Source organism: Petaurus breviceps, unplaced genomic scaffold (genome assembly GCF_028583685.1).
Source record: "Petaurus breviceps papuanus isolate PSGF00001 unplaced genomic scaffold, PetGlider_PUasm1.0 90845, whole genome shotgun sequence".
NCBI classification, from domain to species: domain Eukaryota; kingdom Metazoa; phylum Chordata; class Mammalia; order Diprotodontia; family Petauridae; genus Petaurus; species Petaurus breviceps.
The window spans coordinates 13082656-13108264 of record NW_027187359.1 but is presented as its reverse complement, the minus strand read 5'-3'; the positions used below and the strand labels follow the sequence as shown (position 1 = coordinate 13108264).

General features: G+C 39.0%; 1 protein-coding gene across 1 annotated transcript in view; it reads left to right on the top strand.

Moving 5' to 3' along the window:
- The window catches only part of GALNT14 (polypeptide N-acetylgalactosaminyltransferase 14), a 335202-nt gene that overhangs the window by 255164 nt on the left and 54429 nt on the right, over positions 1–25609 (top strand). The window contains exons 7-9 of the mRNA XM_069072142.1: positions 14377–14464; positions 15465–15549; positions 22202–22305. Of these exons, the coding sequence (XP_068928243.1) occupies positions 14377–14464; positions 15465–15549; positions 22202–22305 (277 nt within the window). The remainder of the gene's footprint in view (positions 1–14376; positions 14465–15464; positions 15550–22201; positions 22306–25609) is intronic.

Genomic DNA, 25609 nt, shown 5'->3' with positions numbered 1-25609 from the left:
TTTTTTTTTTTTTGCTTTTTGGAGGGGGGAAGGCAGGGCAATTGGGGTTAATTAATTTGCCCAAGGTCACATGGCTAGTAAGTGTTAAGTGTCTGGGGCTGGATTTGAACTCAGGTACTCCTGACTCCAGGCCATCTAGCCAGCCCTGATTTTGACCTCTTTAAGCTAAGGTCTTTCTCAGGTCTCAGTTTGTCTGAGGCAATGCCCATTCAGTGACCAAGGTTAGGTAAAAATGAGGCAAAGAGATGACCTCTTTTACCTAGTCAAAAATCAAATCAAATCAATCCGGGAGGCCCCTTAGGATTTCTGGCCAAAAACAAACAATTGCTATTTACACTCACTCTGAGCCATTGGAATCCAAACAATGACCAAGTAAAGCATGGGCTGGGACCTATTGTTGGCCCATCAAGGAGAGCCAGAGTGATTTGGGTTTAAGACTGGGTTCATAAAGAAAAGAAATCTAGGCCATAAACCCCAAAATATCTTGCTAGATTTCAGCAATCAAAATTTAAATTTCTTTAGGCAGAGCAACCACAGGTTAGGGTATATGATTCCCTATGTAGACAGAGGGAGAGGACAGAGGAAGGAAAGGAGAGAAGAAAGGAGAAAGGAAGGAGCTACATTGCCTAACTCCAATTGCATTGCCCAACTCCAACTGGAACTGGCCAGTCGTGTCCCCAGTGGGGCAGCTAGTATAACATAGGTTGTTGTTTGTCCTTTATTCTTGAAAAGGATCATGCCATCAGGAAGGAGATGTCATAACTTGCAAGTGAACTGAATTAAAGTGAGGGAAGGTTGTACAAAATCAAAAGCCTCACTCTCCCCTCCAGAGCCATCTGGGTCCAGTTGCAAGATATAAATCACTATGGTCCCCGAGTAGGCAAGGTGATATAAATGAAGAACCACTGGACTAGGAAAGAGTAATCACTCTATCAATCTGCTTAAAACTATCTACTTATTTATTAAAATCAATAATGAGTTTGTTTATAAATCAATTAATTTACTCGTTTATAAAAATTCAACAGTTGAACGAGATGGTCTCAAATTCTTTCAAGCTTTGTAAGGCTATGTCTATTGCTGGTTCCCACATCCCACTCTGACCTTACCCTTTTTAACAAGTGGATGAGGTTTGACTAGAATCTGTATTTGTTAGGATTTTTTGTGTGGGAGGAGACGAACTGTTCCCTGTCTGGAATGATCACCCAGCAAAAAGGAAAAAAAAAGATCTGGAACTTGACCTTGGGACTCATGTTTAGTTTTGAGAAAAAAAAATTGCTGAGCCCAAATAAGATTCACTTTGTAAAGGAGATCATAAATTTTTCAGAGTCTCTCTGGAGACCTTTGTATAGTAGACTCTGAGTTGGAGGGGACTTTAGGAAAAATTGAAACCAACCCCTTTGTTTTAGAGATGAAGAAACTAAAGCCCAAAGAGAGAAGATGACTTGCTCAGGCCAGGTTTAAACCTCTCTCAGCCTCCAGACATCAGGACTGGTGTTCTATCCAATGCACTATACTATCTCTCAATAAAGCAGCCCATTAGGCCTACTCATTCATCTACAAGTAAAGTAATGCCTCTGTAATGCAAGAGGATGAATTCCAACAGCATAATTTTGTTGTCAGAAATTTTTACCAGAGGTGAAAACAATATAACATAAAAATCTAGGGGGCAGTGGGTAGAATACTGGCCTAAAGTTGGAAAGACCTGAATTTGAGTTTGACCTCAGACATTTACTAAATGTGGGTATAGTCACTTAACTGCTTTTTGTCTCAATTTCTAATCTGTAGAATGGGAAGACACTGGAGGAGGAAATTGCAAAAACACTACATTTGATTTGCCAAGAAAATGTAGAGTTGGACATGACTGAACAACATTAGACTCCTTACCTTCTCACCACATCTGAATAAATTTATTTCCTTGAAAGCAAAGATTATTTCTTTATTTGTTTCTACCTTCCTCCTTTTCTCTCCCTCCCCTCCTCTCTGTCTCTTTTCTTTCCTTTTCTCCCTCTCTTTCCTCCCTCCCCCCACCCCCCCCCCCCCCCCCCCCCCCTTTTCCCTCCCTCCCCCCCTCCCTGTCTCTTTTCTTTTCCTTTTTCCCCCTCTTTTCCCCCCTCCCCCTGCCCCTGCCCCCCCTCCCCCCAGTTTTCCCAGTGACTAGCACAGTACCTGGCTTATTAATTGCCTGATTGGTCGATTTTTCAATAGGACCCTCTCTACCTCCCTCCTCTTCGACTGTTCCCACCATCCAAAGAGAAGTATATGTACCCACATAGCTTCAGGCCTGGAGGCCTTCTATTGTTCCTAGGGGGTCTTTCAATTAAAACCTTTAGAGTTCCCATTCCATGGCTGGATCAAGTTCTTGGCCCAAATTCAAGAAGCCTAGAAATAGACTTTCTGCTAGTCTCACCTTAGCTTGCTGGCCCAGTACTGAGTACTGAACTTCCCCCAGACCTCTCCAAAGATAGACCAACTTTGCGAAAAGGTCCCTTGTTTTCAGAGTATTTGCTTATTGCGATTTCAGGAGCAAATCTTAAAGATTCTTTCCTGCTCAATGTTTCTGAGTCTGTCCTAGGTCTTCTCTCTGGTGAAACCTATTATTCCTTTTTCCTTCAAAAAGAGTATCTCACAACTTACCAGACCTAGGTATGTAAAGAACCAATCCATCAGGGCTTCATTTCTCCTCAAGGCAGAAGAATCCTTCAGCTCCATCACACCTAAGTCTGAGACAGAGTAATTACTCAGGTCCAAACTGCTCCTTTCCTCTGTGAATTCAGCAATTATTAAGCCAGCCAGAAACTCTAGCATTGGATCCATTCCATCCACATTGCTCTTCTGATGTCTTTCTTTTTGTCTCTTCTAGATTGCAGGGCTCTTGCTAAAGCTTTCATTGCAAAAAGATTAGCCAACCAAGCTCTATCCCTCCCAGGGCAGTCTGTGACTAGACCTCTACCCCTGAAAACCATAAAGAGCATATGATGGTACTTCTGAAGTCTGTCATTTCGGAGATTAGAGTGTTGTGTGTATGTATATGTGTGTATCTGCACATGCATATTAGTCTTGTCTTTGAACAAAAAGTGACTTGATCTTTTTCAATCATGTCTGATTCTTCATGACCCCATTTCCTGACAAGTGGTTTGCCATTTTCTTCTGCTCCAGCTCCTTTTACAATTGAGGAAACTGAGACAAACAGGGTTAAGTGACTTGCCCAGGGTCACACAGCTAGAAAGTGTCTGAGACCAAATTTGAACTCAGGTCTTCCTGAATCCAGACCTGGAACACTATCCACTGCTCCATCTAGCTGCCCAGATGTGATCTTGTAAGTAAAAGTAAAAACTGAGAGTTGTAATTGGAGTTTGGCGTTTTCAAAAACAAAGAGATAAGAGGAACAGATGAAACTATCATAAGCTATTCCCAGACTGGTGATTCAAGCACTGAAACATGCCCTTGTTTCCTCACCTCCCTCCCTTTCAATTGCATGCTATTTCTTAAAGACAAGTGTCAACTTTTATATATCTACTTCCTTTTTTCCTCCTTATTTTCCTCATTTGTTGTGGTGGTGGTAGGGAAGGAGGCACAGTTTGGAGGAAGGAAAGATTGTTAGCTCTTGGGTTGTGCCTTGAAAGAGTTAGGACTTTTGTAGTTGAAAAGGGAAGGTCATTCTGCCTGGAGAGAGCAGGATGGGCAGAGACAGAGAGGCAAGAAATCAACACACCTGTTTGGGATTAACAAATAATCCAATTTTTCCCACGTTTATATGAGCTAGGAGGGTGAGGATTAGAACTGTGATTTCTCAGGTATAGAGGACTCCCAATGAATAAATTCTCTCCATAAATGTAGATTGGCACCTTCTTTGTAGCTTGAAGAGTTTCCCAGGCTATTCAGAAGTTAATTGACTTATCCAGGGTCACACAACCCACATGTGTCAAAAGACAGGACTGCAAGCCCTGTCTTTCCTACTCTAAGATCAGATCTTTGTCCATTCTGACACACTGCTGTTTTATTACTACAAGAGGTCATGTGGAAAAAGCCTGGAAAAGCATGTTGGAGCTGTAGTAGAAAGCCTTAGGTTTTGAATAAATTTAGTAGGTAACAGGGAGGCATTGAAGAATGTTGAGTAATGTAGTGATTGATTGTAAGTCAGAGCAATTGGATTTGTGTTATGGTTCTGCTCATTTCTTCCTCTGTTACTGAGGACAAATCATTTAAATCTCTCAGGGCTTTAGTTTTATTACCTATAAAATGAGAGGGTTGGATTGTCATATGATCCCATGATTGGCATTGTTACTAAACTCTAAGGGACAATTTAGGTTGTTGGCTCTACATAATATGTGCGTGTGTGTGTGTGTGCATGTGTGTATGTGTGTGTTTGTGAGAGAAAGAGAGAGAGAGAGAGAGAGAGAGAGAGAGAGAGAGAGAGAGAGAGAAAGAGTGTACATGTACCTACATCTGTGGAGGTAGCCCTGAACATGTCCCCAGATTTAGCAATGACCACAGTGAAAATACTATGGATGAGCTGCATACACACACACACACACACACACACATACACACACACACATACACACACACACCCTTGAGAGGACCATCATGTCCAAAATGAGTATTTCTTCTCATTTAGGCCCATTCTGGATTTCAATGTCACTCAGTAACTAGATTCTGCCAGAATGAATGACTAGTGAGAACCTAAGGGGCAAATTAAGTGTTTGGTCTAAAAATTAGGGGTTCTGTGACTCTGTATCTTAAAGCAAGAAGACAGCTTAATTTGGGGAGAGATGGATTGGTCCAATAAAATGACTTTGAGTAGAGGAAAAGGGCCCTTTCTTTGAGATGAAAAGTGACTCAGAGGCATAAAGCAGTCTGTCTTTGGTGATTAATTTGAAGGATTCTGGACTCTGTTAGTCCTCTTTGCTTCAACTCATCTTTCCTTCAATCAACAAGCATTTTTTCAGCACCTACTATTGTGTGTTGTGCTAAGTGCTGGGGATACACAGACAAAACCCACATATTCCCTACCCTCAGGGAATTTACATTCTCTTAGGAGACCCCATGACCATATTACAGATAAGTAAATACAAAACCCATACAGATGACACACCAAGTCATGTCCTGGGAGTGCAAGAAATACTAGGAACTAGGGAATCAAGATAGATAGTCTTCTTACAAGAGATGGAACTTGAGTTAAGCTTTGAAGGAAGCTAGAGATTCTAAGGTCCTACAAAAGGAGGACATTCCAGGCATGAGGTAGAGGGAAGGCTCCTGTACAAAGATGGGATATAGAATGTTGTAGACAAGGCAGAAAAATTAGGTCAATTTGGCAGAAAGAGAGTTTGTGAAGGGGTATAATATTCAGTAATCCTGGAAAATTAGGCGGGAGTCAAGTTGTGAAGGGTTTTAAATGCCTAACAGAGTCAAGTTATGAAGGGTTTCAAATGCCCAATGGAGAAACAGAGGAGTTTGTATTTTGTCTTGGAGAAAATAATGAGCTTCTTTACGTGGTCAGAGCTTTACACATTTTACTAATAAAGATTATTGTGAAAACCTCATTTATTCTCTTTCTCTACCATTGTCCTTCCAACTAAATAATGAAAAAAAGGAAAAGAAAAACCATCATAACAAACCTTCAGAGTCCAGAGAAACAAATTCCCACATTGACCATGTCTAAAAGTATAGGTCTTCTTAGGTATTGCAAGTCCATCACCTCTCTGGCAGAAGGTAAGCAATGTTTCATTCTCACTCCTCTGAAATTACGACTTAGCATTACATTGATCAGAGCTGAAAAGTCTGCTTCATTGCCACTGTGTGAAATTTTCTCTGGGTTCTGCTCACTTCTCTCTGTATCAATTCAAGGAAGTTTTCCAGGCTTTCTCTAAAACTGTCCACTTCATCATTTCTTTGGAGACAAGAATAATCTATATCATATTTGCATGCTGCCCATTGTTTAGCCCTTCCTCTTAGGCAGCCCCTTAGTTTCTAGTTTAAGCTGTTATGAAAAAAAAGTGCTGCTATATTTTTGTATCTGTAAGTCCTTTTCCTTTCTTTTTTCCAGGACTACAGAGGGAAGATCTCTTTCTGTCTCCCTCTCTGTCCCTGAAGCAGTGTAATTCATATGCAGAAAACTAATTCATCACCAATGTGCTCCCAGTTATATAGTAACCAAGAAGCTTTTCTCTTTTCAGTAAGTTAGCACAAAAACAAGCCACAGCAGAGCCAGGAACACTGGGGGAAAAGCTCTGCTCTTCACATAATCCCCCTTACCATCCCAGGCTACACAGCTCCCAATGAAAACAGTGCTGTATTTAGAGTTCAAGAACCCACCTCAAATCCTGTCTCTGCCACTTACTCCTTGAGTTACCTTTGTCAAGTCATTTAAACCCTCTGTGCCTCAGTCTCTTCTCCTGTAAAATAAAATTAGCCTAGATGACCTCAGCAGGGCCTTCTAGTTCAAATCTTTGGAACTCTGAGCCCCTAGAAACATAGGTGTTAGCATCTAAGCAGTGGAATATTCCACTTTATTACTGGGGGAAGAAGGCATGTATGTTGATATCGATAATCTTAGGAGAAAACAGACATACATTGAAGTTACAGGATTCATGCAGTTAGTGGCAAAACTGAGATTCAAACTCAGATTCTCAGAGTTTGTCCCTTCTTCCTTCTCCTTCCTTCCATTCTCTACCCTGGTTAATTCTCTCCCAATTCCCCAAACTATTTAACACTATTAACAGGCAAACACCCTAACTATTGAGAGTGCCAGGTACCTACAGACTCTGCATGAATCTGCTGTTATTGTTCTGTGCAGTTTATGAAGGCACCAGTTAGAAATGCCTCAGGCAATATTATTGTGAGAATCTGCTCGCTTCTCACCTGATGTCAAGATTCCATGGGCTTTACAACAAGTAATCTCAAGAGAAGGGGGAAAAGATAATGTTTAGTACAGAGGACATACTTGTCAGTAACCTTGTGACAAAAGGGAAGGGAAGCAAATAAGCATTTATGTTTAATAAATTTAATAAATAAACACTACCTATTCGATATACAGGGAATGGATCAATGAAAATAGATTTTAAAAAGAAATATAAAGAAGATGAAAAGGACAGGTAATGGACAATGGATCCAAGTGTGGTGTGGAAACAGAAGGACCAAAGCTCAGAACAAAAGGCACAGGGAGGGAGTTGGAGGTTTTTTTTTTTTTTAAAGCATTATTAGGGGAACAAAAGAGAATTAAATAAAGAATAGTATCCCTGCTGAAGACAGATAGAATCATGAAAACAGATCATAAGATTGTAGATTCAGGGCTCAAAGGAACCTTAGAGATCATCCAGTTAGGCCCCCTTTGTTTTAGAAATGCGGAAACAAGGTCCAAGAGATATTAAGTGACTTGTCTGAGATCATGCTGGAAGTAGGTAGCAGTTAGGATGCAAACCCCTGTTCTACCTTTTCTGACTCCAGTTCCACTTTTTCCCACTGTACCATATTGCTTTGTGGGCGAGAAACAGCAGAACTGCTCAATTCATACTTTCCTTCTGTTTTCTCTGCAAGGATAATGATCTTTGGACTCTAAGGGACAAAACAAAAAAATAGCTAATAGGCAACCAATACTAATATTAAATAGAAAGGTAGTAAGAAAGCACCCAGCTTCCCCACATGAGGTCAGTTCACCAGACCCAGATGAATGACTTCCTATGGTACTCAAATGACTCACAGAAAGGAGCCCTGAGCCACTGTCTAGGATCTCTGAAAGCTCTTGGACAGTAGGGAGTTGTAATGTAGCCTTGGAGCATGGCCAACAGTGACCCAATAATGAAACAAAGGCAACAGAAGTCTTCAAACTCTGGGCCAATGAAACAGACTTCACTTCTGGTCAAAACCCTAGAGCATTTATTAAAGGGATGGTTATTGAATGTGTAGAAAAGGAAGCAGTGATCAGAGAGCTTTATTAGGAGCAGGTTATGTGAGATTAACCTACTTTGCTTTGTTGACAGTTGGTAGATTGGTACATTCCAGGACTGCTATAGATATAGAACCATTGAGATCATAAGAAGACATCAAGTCAGTCTAATGCTATCACTTTTCCTCATGAGGATATTGAGACCCAGTTTAGGTGACTTTGCCAAGGATCACATAGATAGTAACCATCCGAGGTAGGGTTTTAACCCAGGTCTTCGTGATTCTGGGACCATCACTTTCCATTCCACCACAGTGCTTCTAGAGTTTAGTTATAGTTTGTTTAGATCATAGGAATGTTTTTAACACCATATCTCATTCTCTCCTTGAATTTTTTTTTACAGCAGTATAATTACTTTGCATTTACTTATCTGTGTACCTGTTGTGTCTCTCCCTATATAAATTCTTTGTAGGAATTATTTCATTATCTTCTTTCTTTCTCCAGCATCTAATTTAGTGCCTTGCAAATAGAGAGCATTTAGTAAATGTTTATTGAATTAAATTGAGTTATGGAAAAATGGAGAGATATGAGTGAGACAATAATATAATTAATAAAACTGGATGCAGAAATGCTTGAATGTGCAGATCAAAGAATCCACCAAGGAATCAGCAGTTAATTCATAATATGTTAATGGCTTGATATCAACTTCAAAGGAGGTCATTAATGGAGAATCCAATGCATCTATGTTTGGTCATGTACTATTTAGCATTTTTTATCAGTGACTTGGACAAAGGCAATGTGATACAATAGGAAGAGACTGGACCTGTGTTCAAATCCTAATTTTGATGCTTACTACCTGAGTGACAATAGAATATCACTTAACCCCCCTGGGGCTCAATTTCCTCACCTTTAAGATGAAGGGACTAGACAAGATGACCCCCTAAGGTCTTTTCCAGCTCAAACTCCACAATCCTAAAGTCCTGGATGTTTTACCTATGAAATTTTAAGGTGAGAAAGCTGCCAGGGATAGCTAAAATACTGAATGACAGTCATGATTGATTCAAAAAAATCTTGACAAGCTAGAACATTAGGCCAAAGCTAATGAGTCAAAATTCAGTCAGGTTAAATGTCAAGTCACATGCTGAGGTTCAAAAAATCAGCTTTGTAGGAGCAGCTAGGTGATGTAGTGAGTAAAGCACCCGCCCCAGAGTCAGGAGGACCCGAGTTCAGTTCCAGCCTCAGACACTTAACACCCACACAAAAAAAATCTAGCCATGTAACCTTGGGCAAGTTACTTAACCCCAATTGCCCTCCAAAAGGCAAAAAAAAATTTCAGTTTCATACATAGAAGATAGGGGAGCATGATTATTTAGCACTTATTCTGAAAAGATCTGAAGTTTTAATGGACTGATACTATTAGCATACTATGGCAGCCAAAAAAGCTAATAGAAGAAGGAAATAACTTTATTATACTTGCCCTGGTCACACCAAATATCAAATATTATGTTCTGTTCTTGGTGTAACATTTTGAGGAGAACATTGACAAACTAAAGAGTATACAAAGGATAGTCAAGATTGTAAAGGGCCTAAGAATGCCATATAATAATTATTTATCCTGGAGAAGACTAAAAGGAGCATAATAGCTTTTATCAAAATACATGAAGCATTATGATATGGAAAAGGGATTGGATTTGTTCTTTTTGGTTCTAATTTTAGATGTGACATAAGGAAAAACTTTTTACTGTCTTACTTTATCAAGTTTAAAAAATGGCTGTTTCAGGAGACATTGAAGGTCTTCAAGAAAAAGCTGAATAGCCACTTGTGGATTTAAAAAACAAAATTTTAAATGGTGTTTTGTTTTTTTTTTCCCTAATTACATGTCAAAAACATTTTTAGCATTCATTTTTCCAAGACTTACGAGTTCCAAATTTTTATCACTCCCTTCTTTCCCTCCCCTCTTCTGAAAATGTAGGCAGTTTGATATAGTTTATACATGTGCTATCATGTAAAATATTTGCATATTAATCATGGTTGTGAAAGAAGGAATAAATAAAAAGGAAAAAATTAGAAAGAATAAAGTAAGTAAAAAATATGCTTCCATCTGCATTCAGAGTCCATCAGTTCTCTATCCAGATATGGATATCGTTTTCCTCTGTGCATCTTTTGTACTTGTCTTGGATCATTGCGTTGTAAGAAAGGTTGAGTGACTCATTGTTGATCATCATACAAGGTTGCTGATACGAGGTACAATGTTTTTCTGGTTCCTCTCATTTCACTTTGCATCAGTTTGTACAAGCCTTTCCAGGTTTTTTTTTTTCTGAAATTTGTCTATTATTTCTTATTGCACAATAGTATTACATTACACTCATATGCCACAGCTTATTCAGCCTTTCCCTAACTGATGGGCATACCCTCAGTTTCCAATATATTTTCACCATGAAAAGGGCTGCTATAAATATTTTTATACAAGTAGGGCTTTTCTCTCTTTTTTTTAATTATCTCTTTGGGATACAGACCTAGTAGTGGTATTGCTGGATCAAAAAGTATGCACAGTTTGGTTGCTTATTGGGCATAATTCCAAATTGCTCTCTGGAATTTTTGGATTAGTTCACAACTTCACCAATAATTCATTAGTGTCCCACTTTTCCCACATCCTCTCTAACATTTATCATTTACCTTTTTTGTCACATTAACCCATCTGATAGGTGTGAGATGGTACCACAAAGTTGTTTCAATTTGCAATTCTTAAATCAAAAGCAATTTAGATCACTTCTTCATATGCCTATAGATGGCTTTGATTTCTTCATCTGAAAAATTCCTGTTCATATCCTTTGACCATTTACCATTTGGGGAATGGCTTTTGTTCTCATAAATTTGATTCAGTTCTCTATATATTTGAGAAATGAGACCTTAATCATAGATACTTCCTGTAAAGATTGTTTCCTAGCTTTCTGTTTCTTTTCTACTCTCGATTTCATTGGTTTTGTTTGTACAAAAGCCTTTTAATTTAATGTAATAAAAATTATCTACTTTGCATTTTATAATGTTGTTGATATCTTTTTTGGTCATGAATTCTTCCCTTCCCCATATATCTGACAGGTAGATGATTCCTTGCTCTTCTAATTTACTTACAGTATCAACCTTTATGTCCAAATCATGCCAAAGGTCTGTCATATCAAACTTTTCTAATATTCTTTTTATCTCCTTAGTCTCTTTCTTGTTTATTTTTTGGTTGGATTTATCAAGTTCTGAGAGGGGACAGTTGAGGTCTCCCACTAGTATAGTTTTGCTACCTTTTTTTTCCTGTAACTCACTTAACTTCTCCTTTAGAAACTTGGATAAAATACCACTTGATACATATATGTTTAGTATTGATATTGCTGCATTGTTTTGGCAAGATTTTAGTTTCCTTTATTTCCTTTCATTAGTTCTATTTTGACTTTTACTTTGTCTAAGATCAGGATTGCTACCCCTGCTTTTTTTACTTCAGATAAAGCATAATAGATTCTAAGCCAACCTCTTACCTTTACTCTGTGTGGGTCTCTCTGCTTCAGATGTGTTTCTTGTAGACAACATATTGTAGGATTCTGGTTTTTGATCCACTCTGCTATCAGTTCCAGCTTTATGGGAGAGTTCTTCCCAGTGATATTCATAGTTATAATTACTACTTGTGTATTTCCCTCCATCCTATTCTTCCTCCTGTTTGTCCTCTCTTTCCTTTCACTCTTTCCTTCCTCATCATTGTTTTGCTTCTATCTAATGCCTCCCCTGATCTTCCCTCTCTTCTGTCAGTTCCCACTCCCATTTACTTAATTTTCTCCCCTCCTACTTCCCTGTTGGGTAAGATAGATTTCTATATTCAGCCGATTGTGTATATGATTCCTCTTTGAGCCAATACTGATGAGAGTAAGGTTCAAGTGATGCTTGTCATCTTCCTCTCCACTGTAATAGATATTTTGTGCCTCTTCATATGAAAAAAATTACCACATTCTATATTTACCTTCCTTCTGTACCCAGTGTACTCCTCTTTCTCATTCCTTATTTTTTATGTCATTCCTTCAAACTCACCTTATACCCATACTCTCTGTCTATGTATATTCCTTCTAGCTATACTATATATTAGTGATGCATTTTTTTAAAAAAGAATTACAGGTATCATCTTCTCATGCAGAGATGTAAATAGTTTAGCTCGATTAAATATCTTATGTTTTCTTTTCCCTTTTTACCTGTTGATGTTTCTCTTGGGTCTTGATATTGGAGGTAAATTTTTTGGTTTAGTTCTGATCTTCTTCTGATGAAAGTTTGAAATCCTTCTATTTCATTGAGTGACCATTTTTCCCCTTGATGTATTTTGCTTAATTTTGTGGAGTGAGTCTTGGTTGTAGTCTTAGTTTCTTTGCCTTCTGGAATATTGTGTTCCATGACTTCTGGTCCTTTAATGTTGCAACTACCAAGTCTTATGTAATCCTAATTGTGATTCCCTAATATTTGAATTATTTCTTTCTGGCCACTTGTAGTGTTTTTTACTTGACCTGATAGTACTGAAGTTTGACTATATTGTTCCTTGGAGTTTTTATTTTGGGATTTCTTTCCTGAAGTAATTGATGGGTTTTTTCAATGCCTGTTTTGCTCTCTGGTTCCAGGACATCAGGTCAGTTTTCCTTGATAATTTTTGCAAGATGCCATGCAAGTCCTCTTTTTGATTATGGCCTTCAGGTAGTCCAATGATTCTGATATTGTCTCTCCTGGATCTTTTTTCCAGGTCATTTTTCCCCATGAGGTATTTTACATTTGCCCCCATCTTTTCATTCTTTTGAATTTATTTGATTGATTCTTGATGTCTCATAGAGTCATTAGTTTCTACGAGCCTAGTTCTGATTTTTAAGTTATTGTTTTGTTCAATTAGCTTTTGTATTTTCTTTTCTATTTGGCCAATTGTGTTCTTTAAAGAGTTGTTTTCTTCAGTGGATTTTTGTATATCCTTTTGATATTTGGCCAATTCTACTTTTTAAGCAGTTTTCCAAGCTGTTGATTCTTTTTTCATAATTGTCTTGCATCATTCTCATTTTTTTTCCATTTTTTTCTTCTACCTCTTGTATGATTTTTGAACTCTTTTTTGAGCTCTTCTATGAGTTTTTTCTGAGCTTGAGACCACTTCCCATTTTTCTTTCAGGTTTTGCCCACAAGTGTTTAGACACTCACTGTTGTCCTCTTATGAGTTTGTATCTTGGTCTTCCCTGTCACCATAATAACTTTCTATGGTCAGATTCTTTATTTGTTGTTTTTGCTCATCTTTTTTTTTGGGGGGGGGGTGCGGCGCCTTTTTCCTTTCTTTAATTTTTAGCTCTGTACTTTGGGTGGAAGGGGCACTGTCTCAGGCTTCTTGTGTTAATGGCTGCAGGTCCTGGCTGTTTACCTGGTGTTGCACTGATGTTGCCTTAGGCCCTCAGGGGACCCTCATATCTTGTGCTGTGCTGTGGGCATGGGGTGGGGGTTCACTGGTGGTGTTAGAGGCCATAGGGGTCTGTCAGCTTACTTACTTGCTGCTGAGCTGGGGTCATAGTGATGGTGTCTGGCATGTGCTGAGGCCCTGTGGGGGTGTTTCTGCATTTCCCCTGGGTTACACTGAAGCATGTGGAGCTCTGACCCTGGAAGATGCTGGTTGCCTAGAACATATGATGGTTCTCAATGCTGGAGGCTGCCAGTTCTCCTGGCTATGCTAAAGCATGTGGGGGTCCTGGTACTGGTGTTTCCCTATTGCACCACACTGGCCTCAGGATCTCCCACTGGTTTGCTGAGGTGGGATTTGCTGCTGGCTTGTTGGGACACTTCCTGGAATGTGCTCCCCTTTACCCAAATAAGATGAATCTTTCTTGCCTGCCTTCCAAATTTCTTGAGTTAAAAGATAGTTTCACCCTCTTTTTTGGTGGTTCTGCTATCCCAGGATTTGTTTGGGGGTGCTATTTCATGTTTGTTTTGAGGTGAATAAGGGAGATTTATAGCTATTTACTGCTTATTCCTCCATCTTGACATTTAACCTCCCACTTGTTGAGTGTATTATAATTAGCCTCTGAGGTCCATTCCAACTCTGAGATTTCATGATTGTCTGACCTTATTGGGTCCTCAACCAATACCTCAGGCAGTTTGCCTCAGAGCCTTGTATACAATGTTTTTCCAGGAATATAAACAACACATGGAAACACACAGAGAAATGCCCAGGAATACCACATCCTTGGAGCCTTACCATGCATCCATGATATAATGGGCATCCTGTAATAAATATCAGCCCAGTGGTTCTCTGTTTCATTGTTTTTATGTCCTCTCTGAAGATAGCCTCAAATTGGAAGATAAATAGGTACATTCATTATGCTGCCCTGTTGGCAGCACCTACTGTCTTTCTGGTGCCAGAGTTCCATTGACCTTCCTCCCTGATTGTGTTCACCCAAAGTGATCCATGCATAAAACAATATAGAGGTATGTGTATTATTTTTCAGGATCCTACACGAGTGGTGTGTCCAGTAATTGACATCATTAACCGGGACACTTTTGCCTACGTGTCTTCTTCCCCGGATATGAGAGGGGGTGAGTGGGGCTGGCTTCTTTTCCCCAGTAAGAGATTTTCTTGTCACCACATGATTGATCATAGGAAAACATAGTTTTTTTTCCCTTACTATCAGTGTCATAATTTGGATGCCCGCCCCCGATTCTGGCCATGGGTTCTGCCTTTTCACCTTAGAATCAAAAAGGCATGGGTGAAGTTTTGGGAACCTCAATATAACTTAACCAGAGAGTATAGGACTGAAGTAAGAATTCTCTGATAATTGGGGTCCTGAGCTTAGTTCCTAAGAACCTCTGGCCCTGATATTACTTTTTCCTTAGTAATTATCCAAGCCCTATGCTAGGGGAATGGGATAAGGGTTCTTTTTTGAGAAAGGCCAAATTATCTCAGGGTCCTTTGTAATCCACCCCAAACCTTCCTTTAATATCATTTAATTTCAGGATTGGGAATCAGGGCTCTGATAGCCCTGTCCATAGAAAATGAAGAAAATACTCCAGCTACAGAGATTTCAGTTGTACTTTAACGTACCATTATGTGACTTGTGTATACATGTGATTCATTGCTTTGACCCCTTTTATTTACTCTTGTTCAGGGACCCTACCCCTGAGGTATTTATCCATGTCAGGTTCTTTGTTGCATGGAATCAACCTCGCTTCAAGGAGGGTGTGGCTGGTAGGGGAGGCTGTGAACTTGGAATAGTATGCCTCTAAAAGAGCTAATAATTTTTCCCATTGCATAGGCCAAGTGAATACTTTCTTATCAGACCTTGCAAGTACTACTGGGTGCATTTAAGCACTTCTAAAGGAAATGCATAAAGGAAGTCAATGGGGGGATTGTATATTTGTTTCTTATGTATCTCAAGGTTTAAAAGAGATATATTATATATAATATGTATGTGATACACATGTATATATAAACATGTGTATATCACACACAACATTTATGTAATACATATGTAAACATGTGTGTTTGTGTGTGTTCATGTATATACACACATATATATTGTTTTTTGCTATGGTTTAGGGTTTGATTGGACACTCCATTTCAAGTGGGAGGAGCTTTCCCTCAGGGAAAAAGCCCTTCGTGTGGATCCTATTCAGCCCATCAAGTAAGTAAATATCTCTACATCTAATATTATTTTTAAAAATTGTTCTGAACTTAAGAAATAAAACAAACATTTTCATAACATAGTAGAAAAAAGATGATTGCACGTGAAACTATACACCTAATATTACTGATAAAAGTTTGATATCTCAGATCTATGGGAAATTACCAGAAATGTGTTAAATGTCAAAAACTATTTGCCAGTAATTAAGTGATCAAAGGATATGAATGATTTCAAACAAATTTCAAAATATGAATGACTATATTAAAAAATTCTCCATTTAATTAAGAAGGGAATTATTAATTTAAAAAACTCTGAGGTTTACCACATACTATAAAAACTTGCAAAGAATAGAAAAAACTAAGATATGTGGAGGGAATGTGGAAAAACAGGCACACTAATATATTTTTGATGGGGCTGCAAATTGCTTCAGAGTTATCTGGACATATATCCTAAAGGATTTCAGAGACAAAAAGAAAAAGTCCAGTATTTGCCAAATTATTCACACTAACACTTTCATGGTAGCAAGAGACATGAAACAAAGCAAGTGTTCATTGATTGGGAAATGATTGAATAATCTGTAGCATATAAAGGTAATAGAACACACTATGCAATAAGAAATGAGGAATTTGGAGAAGTATAGGAAGATTTGTATGACTGATGCAGAGAACCAGGAAACCAGAACCAGCAAAATTATGCATAATAACAACAATGTAAATTGAAAGATCCCTTAAAATGATGTTGAGTAAATGAAAAATCAACAATGGTCTCAAATTAGAGATAATGAATATTAGTATCTCTTTCCTGTCATCAGAGTCAAGGGATTACAAGAGCAGAGTGCTACATATATTTTGGCACACAAGGTCATTATATCAATTGACTGCATAACTTGTTCTTCTGGCTACCATCTTTGTATTGTATGTGATCTCAAAAAAGGCAGATCAGGATGATGGAAAAAGCACTGCCACTTATGGGTGGGGTGCTGGCTACCTAACCTCTCACCTTCAGTATCCCCTCAAGAGCAGGGGTGACAATTCATTCCCTTCCTTTTTCACTGAGGACAGTGCTTTGACAACTTCAATGCACTATATAACTGAATCATTAGTGCAAATATTTTCATCCACATTTTTAGGTATAACCAAGTATTATTTAGTGCAAATATTACCATACTTATTTTAGAGCTGAAAGAACTGAGACACAGAGAGGTGACTACAACCAACAAGCATTTATATAAATATATACATATACACAATATATACATATGTGTGTATATATATACATACATATATATGCACATATATGCTGCTTATTTGTTTATTTATCTACCCATCTATTTATTTATTTATTCATTCATTCATTTATTTATTTATATGTCATATTCTACAAGCTGGGGACTATGCTAAACTTTGGAGATACAAATACAAAAATGAAGCAATCCCTGCCCCTTGAGCAACTTACTTTCTTTTGGGAGAGAGACCATTTATATGTACAAGTATTTCCAAAGAATATATAAAATGCACAGTGTAATGTGGGGTGTGGGATATTAGCTACTAGAGGGATCAGAAAAAGTCTTCACACCTGAACTGACTTTTGAAGGAAATGAAGAATTGATTCTGAGGTGGGAGTGGGAAGAGAACATTTACAGTCTTGCCTAAGGTTGTACAGTTTCTATGTAACAGATCGAGGAACCAAACCCAATTATTCTGACATCTCATAGGGACATCCACTATCATGACATGTAGAAGGGATTCCCACTTTTGCCATTTTGCATGCTGTTTAGGCAGAATGGATGCAACATAGGAGGAATTTTTGGCAATTCAGTTTGAATCCTTGAGAATGCCCTGGGATAAGATTAATCCACATTTCCTTTTATGGGGGCCTGCTGCTTGTTGATACATACATGGTGCACAGGACAGTCCCTATAAGGGTCTGGAAGATTGTAGCAAAAGAATGTTAGTGATTATCAGGCTATGTCAGTAGGGAGCCAAGTAGTTGGAAGGGAAGTATAGAGTAATCATAAGCATTGCCATGAGTAGATAATTATAGTGAAACATGCTATTATTTGCATATGAATCTGTTGCTGTGTACCTTGACTTTTTTTTTAAATCCATGAATTGGATTGCATTTACACTGATCCATTTGACTTACAATATCAAGTCCCTTTAATTCAACCTCCTTGTTATAGGATCACAGATTTAGAGATGGGGTAGGGTCAATGAGATTGAGAGAGGCTAAGTGATTTGCCTAGGGTCATTCAGTCAATACAGGGCAACTACATGGTACCAGGCTTGAAGTCAGGAATACTTACCTTCCTGAGTTCAAATCTGGCCTCAGACACTAACTAGCTATGTTGGCCTCAGTTTCCTCATCTATAAAATGAGCTGTAGAAGGAAGTGGCAAACCACTCCAGTATCTTTGCCAAGAAAACCCCAAATGGGGTCATGAAGAGTTGGACACAACTGAAAATGACTCAACAACAACAGTTTAGCCAGTAGGTGAGAGGCAGTATTTAAATTTAATTCTTCCTGACTCCCAAGCCCTTGCCCTGTCCCCTGTGCTACTAAAGGCAGATATCCGCAAAACTGGGATTAGAGGTTCATCCTGATCTAGAGTTAATTTCATTTAGAATATCCAGGGAACAGTCTTTAGGACCTCAGCATCACCAGCAGAACTTATGATATCCATGGGGTACATAGCACTCTGCAAGCTCAGAGAATGTGAAATGTGTGGTATTCACTGCCCACTAGGTGCTTATATTTTAAAATATCTGACTACCTTAAAAATGGCATTAGGAAGATACAAATGGTAAGAAGATAGTTATCTTTGAGATCTACAATTGAATGCCACCAAATGTGTGTTTCTCAAAGCAAAGGGAGGAAACTTGCAAGAGGGACACAAGGAATCCATAAAAATGGATCTCTGAGACCAAACAGGAACCACTAACTCATATATGAGGATTCTTGTAGTGCCATATTGACTTAGTTTTAAAATGTAATATTATCCATGTCATATTGCATTTTAATTTATTTTGTTAAATATTCCCAATTACATTTTAATCTGGATCAAACTGCACTCAGGAGTATTGTGGGCAGCATGTTGCTCCCTGGATGAGTGTTTGACACCCTGGGTATAGACCACAACCATCAAGCTCCAGATAGTTAGGGTCGATATAAACTAAGGGTTAAATCAGTAAGATATGAATCAGCCTCTCATGATTCCATTTTCTCCCTCCTGACTTTCCTCCCTTCCAGCCTTTAAATTCTTCAGTGATGCTGAGGAAACTAGAGCTACAAAACTTCTAAGAGCTGCTTGTGGCAGTAAAAAAAAAAAAAGCTATTTATGTATATATGTATTTATTCATTTATCTATTTATTACCTATCTGTATCCTTATTCATTAACTCATTCATCTTTCCCTATCTGTTTCTGTCTCTCTTTCTCTCCATCTGTCACCTATCTATTGAGGGATGATGGTACATTGACCTTAGCTATGCTGAGCACAGGGGATATTCTTAATAAATGCATAATTAATCAATCACTGATTGATATGGGGCAGAGGAGTAGAAGGTGCTTGTGGGGGGAAGGGAATAGGTGAAAAAAAAATTGCAAGCCATCCATCTAGACATTCCAGAAGGATGATCATTACAAAATCAAGGACAACCCAGCAGGTTATTTGCCTCTCCTCTTTAAAGGCAAATATTTCTTGCTCCCTCAGTGAAACTGGCCTTTCCCTGGAATTATTTTGCTAATCAGAGAAACTGGACTCAATAGGAAGGGGTCAGGCTTAGGAAAAACCCAGTCAGTCCCCTTGCAGTCTTGGGATCGCTGACATTTATGCAGGGTGTCTCTAAAGTCTAAGACTAGAAGAGAGTTATTTTTGAGATCTACAAATGAACACCACCAAATGCGTGTTTCTCAAAGCCAAGGGTGAGGACTTGCAAGAGGGACCCAAGGAATTCATAAAAATGCATCCTGTAGACCAAACTGGAGCTACTAACCCATGCATACAATGTGCCAGGAGCTATGCTAAGTGCTTTTACAGTTATCATCTTATTTGATCCTTAAAAAAACCCTACAAGATAAATGTTATTTTTATCCCCATTTTTCAGTTGAGGAAACTAAAACAAGAATAAGTGATTTGCCCAGGGTCTCACAGCTAAGTGACTGAGACTGGATTTGAACTAGGTCTTTCTTGCATCTCTTTCTCTTATAGGAATTAGTGACTTGTCCAGGGTCACACTCGTGGTAAACATCAGAGGCTGGGTTTGAACTCAGGTCTCCTGATTCTAAGTACAGCACACTATCTATCAGATTAGAAGCTAAGAGACCTGAGTTTTATTCTCAGTCAAACAGTGACTAGCTGGGAGACCTAGAGTAAGTCACTTACCACCCCTAGAACTTAGCTGGACATTTAGGGGGCTGAGCTAGATGAATTCTGCTCTCCCTCCAAGCCTCCCAGTTCCCTGATTCTCAGAACAAAGCTCTTTTTGGTCTTGTGGTGCTCTGTTTTCCCTCAAGCTTCTCTGACTCCTTGGATTTTGATTCAGAAGACCTAGACATGAATCCTAATCCTGCTACTGATCACTGAGGTGGTCTCAGGTAAATCACAGAAACATGGAATTTCAGAGTTGGAAGGAACCCCATCCACACACCCCTCAAAAGAATCCCTCCCACCACACACCTGAAAAGTAGCCTTTCAGGCTTTGCTTTGAAAACCTCCAATGAGGGGAAACCTGGTACCTCCTGGGACAACCTGTAGACAATGGCCTTGGTCTCTGGTTGTAAGGACATTTTCCCTTGCATCTAGAGTATCCTTCAGGTACTTGTCTCCACGGCGTCTCCTCTTCTCCATTTCTTATATCCTTAATTCCTTCAAAGGCAGTTTGTGGGGGCAGCTAGGTGGTGCACTGAATAGAGCACCAGCCCTGGAGTCAGAAGGACCTGAGTTCAAATCCAGCCTCAGACCGGCCTCAGACACTTAACACTTACTAGCTGTGTGACTTTGGGCAAATCACTTACCTCCAATTCCCCTGACTTCCCCCCTCCAAAAACAAACAAACAAAAAAAAGGAAACTATGAGAATTAGTATGGTAAAAGAGTTACTTGAAATGCTTGCTTACACTAAAAGATACCTCAAGTTTTTTTTTTAAATAAACCAACTTAATTTATAATGGAGTATAGAGAAGCAATTGTATGAAGATTACCTGGTACTGGTTTTAAACATTTTGTAAACTGGGCATTCTGTAACATCTGTCAAGCTTGGTAACGTGTGAAAGCTGATTATTTCATGAGCAGATTTTCTTATATAGTATTGTCTTTTAAAAAATCAGAGTTTCTTCTGTATTGAAAGCATAATTTATGTTTTCTAATTTAAAAATTAATATTTTCATATAGACATTGTGCAATAATAGCTGAAGGAGGATTGTGGTTTTTGCAAATGCTTTAACAGCTGATAAAATTTTACATTTGTAAAAATTAATATATTGTACTGGTACAAAATAGTTTTAAATTTATTTTAAAAGTTCCCCCCCAAAAAAGGCAGTTGGTGGCACAGTGGATAGAACACTGGGTCTGAAACCTGGAAGACCTGATGAGTTCATATGTGGCCTCAGATACTTTATACCCTGGGCAAGTCACTGTCTTAGTTTTTTCAGTATAAAACAGGGATAATAAGAGTAGCTACTTTGCAAGATTGTTGTGAGGATCAAATGAGATAATATTTGTAAAACACTTAGCCCAGTGCCTGGCATATAGAAGATACTCAATAAATGCTGGTTTCCTTCCTTCCTTCAACCAGCCATCACATAAACGGACTCAAGGCCCTTTTCCATCCTAATTGCCCTCCCCTGGACTCTCCTCGATTATCCGCATCCTAAAAGTTCACCTCGTGGAGCCTCAGCTTCCTCATTTGTAAACTGGAATTGGACTAGACTTCTTTTCCGGCTCTAAATCCCATGATCCTTCCTCCTGCCCATATGGTTCTTCCATCCCACTATCAGTCAGTCAAGAAATAAATAATAATGACAATAATGATAGCCAACATTTATATAATACTTGCTATTATATAATATACTCTTGTATAATACTTACTAACCAGGTACCATGCTAAGCACTTTACAATTATTTCAATGAATCAGAATAAAAGAGAGAGCCGTGGAGGATCAGAGAGATGCTTTATGAAGATCCTGTTTCCCATTAATGATTGGTTGATAAAGCAGCTTTCCTAAGCCTTTTGTTTTCTTCTCCTTTAAGTGACCAGAAATCTTACCCCTTTACTGATGTAGTTTCTAAGAGAGTCTTCCAAGGCAGGATCCTTCCAAGAGAATGTGTAAATTTTCTCCAAGTTCCAAGTGCATCTCTGTTTGGAAGCCTGCATTCAGTGCCATGAACCCTGGGCCTTGGGGAAGAGGCATACTGATGGGTGTAGTCTGCTGGCAAGATCCAGGAAATTTATGAGCGACATACAATGCCCAGGCAGTGCCACATGTTGAGGTACATTTCCTTGTTACAGGTAAACTGGAAATTTATTGGTCCTTCTGCAAGAGAAACAGAAAGGATGAGGACAATGGCCTTGGTCTCTGGGTTCTGAAGAAAAGAGATTCTGAGAGCTTCTGCCTTCCTTTTACTCACTCTCTTCTCCCTTTTCCTCATGTGCAGGACCCCAATAATTTCCGGAGGGCTATTTGTAATGAACAAATCCTGGTTTAATCACCTGGGGAAGTATGATGCAGCAATGGACATCTGGGGTGGAGAAAACTTTGGTGAGTCCCAGCCTGTACCTGGCCAAACCTCATCACCAAATGGAGCCTTAGACCTGGGGGGTTTAGAACGAGAGGGAAAAAAATTTAATTCAGATGTACCTTGGGAGTAGCCTCCCATCTCAGCAGCTGTGTGAGTGGGGTGAGTAAATGAGCTTGAACAAGCTCAGACAGTGAGAAAGAGATGGAATAGATGATTTTAGTTGGTGGCTAAAGCTAAAAGGGATTGCAGGTGAGAGCCAGGAGTTTGTGCAAGAGAAAATTAAGAGGGTGAGGAATCATGATGGATTGAATAAAGGGCTGGCCTGGAGTCAGAAAGAACAGGGTTCAAACCCTGTATTTGATTCATAAGAGTATCCTGGGTATCCTTTTGGTGTGATTGGCAATCACCTCCCTAGGACTTTAATTCAGAGGGTTTGCCTCTACACCAATAAAAATCACAGGTCCAGACAATAAAAAGGAGAGGAAGAGGAGGCAGAACTAGGAGGTGTCATGCAAGGGCTCCTAAGCTCACTTTGCTACTTTCTGGGCCCATGGGAGCATGCCCGGTGAATGGCAGCATCACTGAGCAGACATGCTGACTTCAGGAATGATCTATAGGGCTAGGGTCTGGCGTTTAGCAGTAATCTCATCCATTGTCAGGCTGCTATTGTTTTCTTCCTTCCCTGCCTCCTTTGTGTTTTATGGCTTTCTTCCTCAGTCAGTAAGAGTTATTTTCCCCAAATTGATTGCTGCTGGCCTGACCTGCAGCATCTGCTCTCCCCAACCGACCAGTGGAAAGAAATCTATCAGAAAAAAGTGCAGGCCAGATCGAAGGCCCAACAAATGCCATGGAAAATGAAAACAATCATAAACCAAACTGAGTCCTAACCCATTCCCGGTCCAGGCAGATCCATCACTGTCAGAAGAAGGCTCAGTCTCCTGTCACCTTTCACACTTTCTGTACCCCGAGAAGCCAGCTCCCCAGTCCCAAAGCCTTTACTGACCCTGCTGGGGCCTCATGTTACTGCTTTAGAGTTTCTGCCAGGATCACATTATGGAGGCCGAAATGATGATGAATAAGACTGAAGCTACGTGTGCTGCTGCTGTTCAGGCTAACATCAGGACATCAGTGGACAGAACAGAAGGGGCTTTTGAGAACTCACTAAGAATAAGAGAGGACCAGGGAAACTGAGGAAAAGTTCAAGGTCATCCAGTCCAATCTCCCACCTCCATTCAGGGGTCCCCTCTGTGAAAAACCATGACAGATAGTCATGCAGCCTCTGCTTAAACACCTAAGGAGAGAGGGGACCTGCAGCCTGGCTAGCACGGGGATGTTAGCTATTTGTATGTGAATATGTGCATGCATTTATGTATACACATAAATGCATTATAAAATATGTGTATACATATGTGAGTGTGCATGTATATACATGCATATATGTATATTAACACGTGCACAGATAGTTAACAGTTGCATGAGAGGCTGCCTTGTGAGGCAGCAAGTCCACTTATACATGCATACATATATAATATATGCTATACATATAGCACATACATGTATTTTATATAGATAGCACGTTATATTGATGTGTGTGTCTATAGCATAAATGTTATATAATGTTTGTATAGCTTATATTGCTACATGTATAGGTGCACACGTGCACATATATATACATATATGTATAAATGTATATATGTGAGGGGGAGACAGAGTCAGAGACAGAGAGTCAGAGACTCTCTTATTGAGTAGTTTTTCAGTCACATCTGACTCTCCATGACTTCATTTGGGTTTTCTTGAAAAAATTACTGGAGTGGTTTGTCATTTCCTTTTTCAGCTCATATTACAGATGAGGAAAAGGCAAAGAGGGAGTGGCTTGCCCAGGGTTACACAGCTAGTAAGTGTCTAAGGCCAGATTTGAACTCAGGTCCTCCTGACTCTAGGACTGACACTCTATCCACTGTGCCATCATATGTGTGTGTATGTGTGTGTACATCTATCTATCTGTCTGTCTATCTATCTATACCTCTATAGACATATACATATACATACATACACAGATATACACACATACATACACACGCACACACACACACATATATATATGAACACAAATCTCTAACATTTATATAGCACTTAAAAATTTGTAAAGTACTTTTATTTATTAGTTCTTTCTCTGGATGCAGGTAGTTTCTTCTTTCATATGTCCTTTGAGTATTTATAATAGTCAAAAATAACTTAGTCACTCAACGTTGTTTTTAGAATGGCATTGCTGTTACTGTATACAATGTTCTCTTGGTTCTGCTCATTTCACACTTCATTATCTCAAGCAAGTCTATCCATGTTTTCCTAACATCATCAAACTCAACATTTTTTATAGTCCAGTAGTATTCCATCATGATCATACACCACAACTTGTTCAGCATTTCCAGAATTGTAGTAGTATGTATAGAATGATTTTACATACACACATATACACTCACACACATATACATACATATTTATATATACGTGTGTGTGTGTGTGTAATAGCCATTTCTGGGGTAGGGGGAAGGAAGAAAAAAATAAATTTACATAACTGTATTATATATTTAAAAGGAATAGCAAGTTGTAGATCATAGATTTACAGTTTCATGTGCAGTCATCTTTTTTTTTATTATACCATGTTATGGGAAAAATGCAAAATACTTTACATTTTATTTATTTTGCTTTATGCAAAAACACTATGAAGTAGGCATTCTTAATATCCCTATATTATAGGTGAGGAGACTGAAATGGAGAGAGGGTAAGTGAATTGTTCAGAGTCACACAGCTAGAAAATGTTTGAGGCAGGATTTAGATTCAAGTACCTCTGACTCTCAGGGCAGTTAGTGACAAAATGGATAGAGTGCTGTCCCTGGAGTTAGGAAGACCCATCTTCCTGAGTTCAAATCTGGCCTCAGACACTTACTAGCTGTGTGACTCTGGACAAGTCACTTAACCCTGTTTGCTTCAGTTTCCTCATTTGTAAAATGAGCTGGAGAAAGAAATGGTGAACCACTCCACAATCTTTTCCAAGAAAACCCCAACTGGTATCACAGAAAATTGGATATAACTAAACAACTTCCTGACTCTCAATCCAACATTCTATTTACTAGACTAGCTGCCTACCAATTATCAGTCTTTCTTTCTCTGTCTTTCTCTCCTGTATATTTCTTCATCTGTGACAATTAATCAATGCCTACCTCTCTCTTTCCCTTTCTTTCTCTCCTGTATATCTCTCTCCATAACTACTGTCTGCCTATCTATCTATCTATCTATCTATCTATCTATCTATCTATCTATCTA